At 44.8% G+C, this 3665-nt stretch overlaps 1 protein-coding gene across 1 annotated transcript; it reads right to left on the reverse strand.

Annotated features, from left to right (window-relative positions):
• Positions 1–261: 261 nt before the first annotated feature.
• On the reverse strand, positions 262–1131 carry LOC110379276 (uncharacterized). Its single transcript, XM_021338882.3, has one exon. The coding sequence runs from the start codon at positions 1129–1131 to the stop codon at positions 262–264; it is 870 nt and encodes a 289-aa protein (XP_021194557.3).
• Positions 1132–3665: the final 2534 nt, after the last annotated feature.

Below are 3665 nucleotides of genomic sequence, written 5' to 3' on the forward strand. Positions count from 1 at the left end.
ACTCTTGTCGTGAAGAGAAAAGATCGCCTCGGGCATTGCTTGTTAAGGAGATGAATTACACACGAAGAATTTATGTCGACTTATTTATTTAAACGGGCGGCGCCCTATTTATATGTGTACGCCTGCGACAACGAAAATCAGCTTTTGAAAATTTAAAATTTTGAATTTGACATTTGAACTTCATTGTATTTTTCTTCATGACTATTGAAGGTTGCGAGTCGAAAAGGTTGTATGCGTTTCATGTCGCTACATCACTCCCCCCTAAGCGAAGCGAACGTTTGGTTTAACTGTGCGGCCGGAACGAGTGACGATTGTGTCACGCTGTGGTTTTGCTGCTGCTGCTGGTTGTGGCACTATGCTCGGGAAGCGCGATGGCGACGCTTGTTGCTTATTCTGCATGCTTGAGGAAGTGGGAGTGATTTCCTCTTCGTTAAGTAAGTATGCCGGTTTCAATCTGTCGATAGAGACGACTGCTGTACGCAAAGGCATCTGGATGGTAAATTGTTTTTCTCCTCGATGTATGACTTCGAATGGACCGTCGTATGGCGGGGTCAATGGACTCTTCACCATGTCGTTGCGCACGAAAACATGAGTACACGTCGCTAAATCTTTATACACGAATGTGTTTCTGTTGTTGCTATGTGACTTGTTACTCGGTGAAAGATTTGCCATTGATTCGCTCAGACAGCGAACAAACTCTGCGTCTTCAATTTCCGGCGGTGAAGGCTCGAAAAAATCCGACGGTATTCTGAGTGTTGATCCGTAAGTCATCAGAGCTGGACTGACTTGGGAGTCCTCACGTAAGGCGGAACGCAGTCCAAGCAAAACGGTTGCAAGTTCCTCGCTCCAGTGAGTGCCTGCACTTCTCCACTTCTCGCCATGAGTGCGGCTTTTAAACTTTCGATGCCAGCGTTCGACTTTCTCATTTGCTTGTGGGTGGAAAGCGGTGGTTCGAATTCTAGTGATGCCGAACTTCTTCATAAGTGCCTTGAATAATGCAGATTCGAATTGTCTTCCTTGGTCCGTTGTTACGCGTAGTGGGCAGCCAAATCGTGATATCCATCCTTCGTACATCGCTTTAGCAACGGTGTCGGCAGTGATGTCACGCATAGGGATTGCTTCGGGGGCCATCTTGTGCAGCGGTCGATCATCGTAAGAAGGTATCTGTAGTCGTTTGAAGGAGGCAGCGGTCCCACGATGTCTACGTGAACGTGTTCGAAGCGAGAGGATTTTTGAAAACTGCCTAGCGGACTGACAACGTGACGTTGAATCTTGCTGCGCTGGCAACCGATGCAGGCTTTTGCCCATAGGCCAACTTCTTTGTTCATACCCGGCCAGAAAAACTTTGCAGACATTATTTTTCGAGATGTTCGTACTCCCGGATGACTTAGTTCGTGTTGTGCTTTGAAGGCTGCAAAACGATAAGCCACTGGTAGGTAGGGACGAATGTTGCCGGTAGATGTCTCGCATACGACGGGTCGTTGACCTCCTGGCCATCGGATGCGTGAAAATTTGAGTTTTGGGTTGGCCATGTAGGATTTCAGTTGGTCATCCTTTTCCTGGTCTTGGGCGAGTTGATTGTAATCAATGGTTAGCGTGTGAGAAATCTATCTCTTCTATGTGTGATAAAGCGTCGGCAGCTTCGTTGTTATCACCGTGCACGTATTGAATTTTTGTGCAAAACTGGCTAATGAAGTGGAGTTGGCGTTCTCGTCTTGGAGTATCACTGCTGCTAGGCGTTCTTGTTAGCGCGAAAGTTAATGGTTTGTGGTCGGTGAATATTGTGAGGTGATTGCCCTCTATCAATTGTATCAGTTGAACAGCGGTGTACATGGCTAATAATTCGCGATCGTACACGCTGTATCTTCGTTGAGTTTCGCTCATGGATTTTGAGAAAAATGGCAGTGGTTTCCAAACGTTGTCGACCTTTTGTTGAAGGACGGCGCCGATGCTAGTATTCGATGCGTCAGTGTATAAACTTAGCGGCGCGTTGGGAATCGGGTGCGTTAGCGTTGTTGCTTGGAGTATGCTTTGTCGGCATTTCTCAAAAGCTTGATCTGCCTCTTGTGACCATGTTGTTTCAAGCCAGTCTTGTTGCCAATATGTTGCCGTGAGGTTCTCGGTGAGTCGGAACTGGCTGCTACGGCGGTGCTGCGAATCCCAGTGAGTCGGGACCGGCGCTGCGAGAGTTGCACAGCGCCGCGATATTGGCTAGCGACTGCTTCTACGGGAGATACTCGACCGGCCGAAGTGCAGTGAGCTGGAGCAAAGGTCGCTGGATGTGGCTGAGGGTGCTGACCAGGAATGTGCGTCCGCACATGCTCGTGGTCAGGGATACTCGTTTGAAGCTGGCTGGCTTGAGGAGGGTCTTGCTGTTGACGCGACGATGAGCGATAGCGAGAACGGGAGGGAGGGTGGCGGCGGTATGTCGCGCGCCGATGGCTTGTACGTGGTTATAACATTTTGTTGCGCACCGTCGACTGTAGTGGATGAAGCGTTTGAAGCGACGACGGCGATTGAAGCAGATAGCAGATTTTGTTTTCACATCACGTCGGGGCCTCCAATTAAGGAGATGAATTACACACGAAGAATTTATGTCGACTTATTTATTTAAACGGGCGGCGCCCTATTTATATGTGTACGCCTGCGTCAACGAAAATCAGCTTTTGAAAATTTAAAATTTTGAATTTGACATTTGAACTTCATTGTATTTTTCTTCATGACTATTGAAGGTTGCGAGTCGAAAAGGTTGTATGCGTTTCATGTCGCTACACTTGTATACAAATTAAACTCGTCCCAGTTATCATAAATATAATTAACTATTGAAGTTCGTAGTAATTGTGTTTGATCCAAATTAGTGGAATTGTAAATAGAAAACGCTATTGCATGAAATAAACAACTTCCATCTGGAGGCATCCGAATGAACAGCCGCAAAAAGCCATCGCAGCTTACTATAATAAAATGTTTAAATAGGTTCTAAAACTTATGTAAGCTATAAGTTTTCCGTTGAAACGAGTAGTTCGAACTTTTTTGTATGTATACATAAGTTCCGTCCATTGTGGCTATCTTTCCTGCATCGGTGAGTTTGGGTTTCCAAATAACGCATTCGGAACAAAAAGGTTTCGTTATGCGACCATGCTTCTATTGACGTGGTCTAACTAAAATTTTATAGTGGTGTTGCACTTGGCTTTGTTCCTGTTATTGCACCTCCATAGCTCCGAGCTGTCTTTATTTACCCTTTTAGGAGATAATTAAAGAACTAGAATTTTCAGTCGACTGGCTTTATTTAGACCGGCGCCCTATTTATATCCGCACGCCTGCGGCAGCGAAAATCTGCTTTTGAAATGTTAAAATTTTGAATTTGATGTTTAATCCTAATTTCTATTTTCTTCATGAGTGTTGAAGATTGCAAGTCAAAGAAGGTTGTATGCGTTGCATGTCGCTACACCCTCTTCAATACGTAGGTATAGCCGGCCCGACATAGCATGCGCCCACCTCTCTTTGTTGTTTGAAATGAAGGTTCAAGAATGCAGGCAGATGTTGCAGGCTGAGACATAGTTGTTATAATAATAATATACGTATTATTAGTTTATTTAGTAGAAATCTATTTACAAAATATTTACATTAATTTTAAAAAGTTAAAATAAACAATATATACAACTTAA

The sequence above is a fragment of the Helicoverpa armigera genome, chromosome 1 (genome assembly GCF_030705265.1).
Source record: "Helicoverpa armigera isolate CAAS_96S chromosome 1, ASM3070526v1, whole genome shotgun sequence".
Classification (NCBI taxonomy): domain Eukaryota; kingdom Metazoa; phylum Arthropoda; class Insecta; order Lepidoptera; family Noctuidae; genus Helicoverpa; species Helicoverpa armigera.

What these genes read in the sequence shown, in the direction of transcription:
- LOC110379276 (XM_021338882.3), bottom strand. Translation starts at nt 1,131, where the DNA reads ATGGCCCCCGAAGCAATCCCTATGCGTGACATCACTGCCGACACCGTT.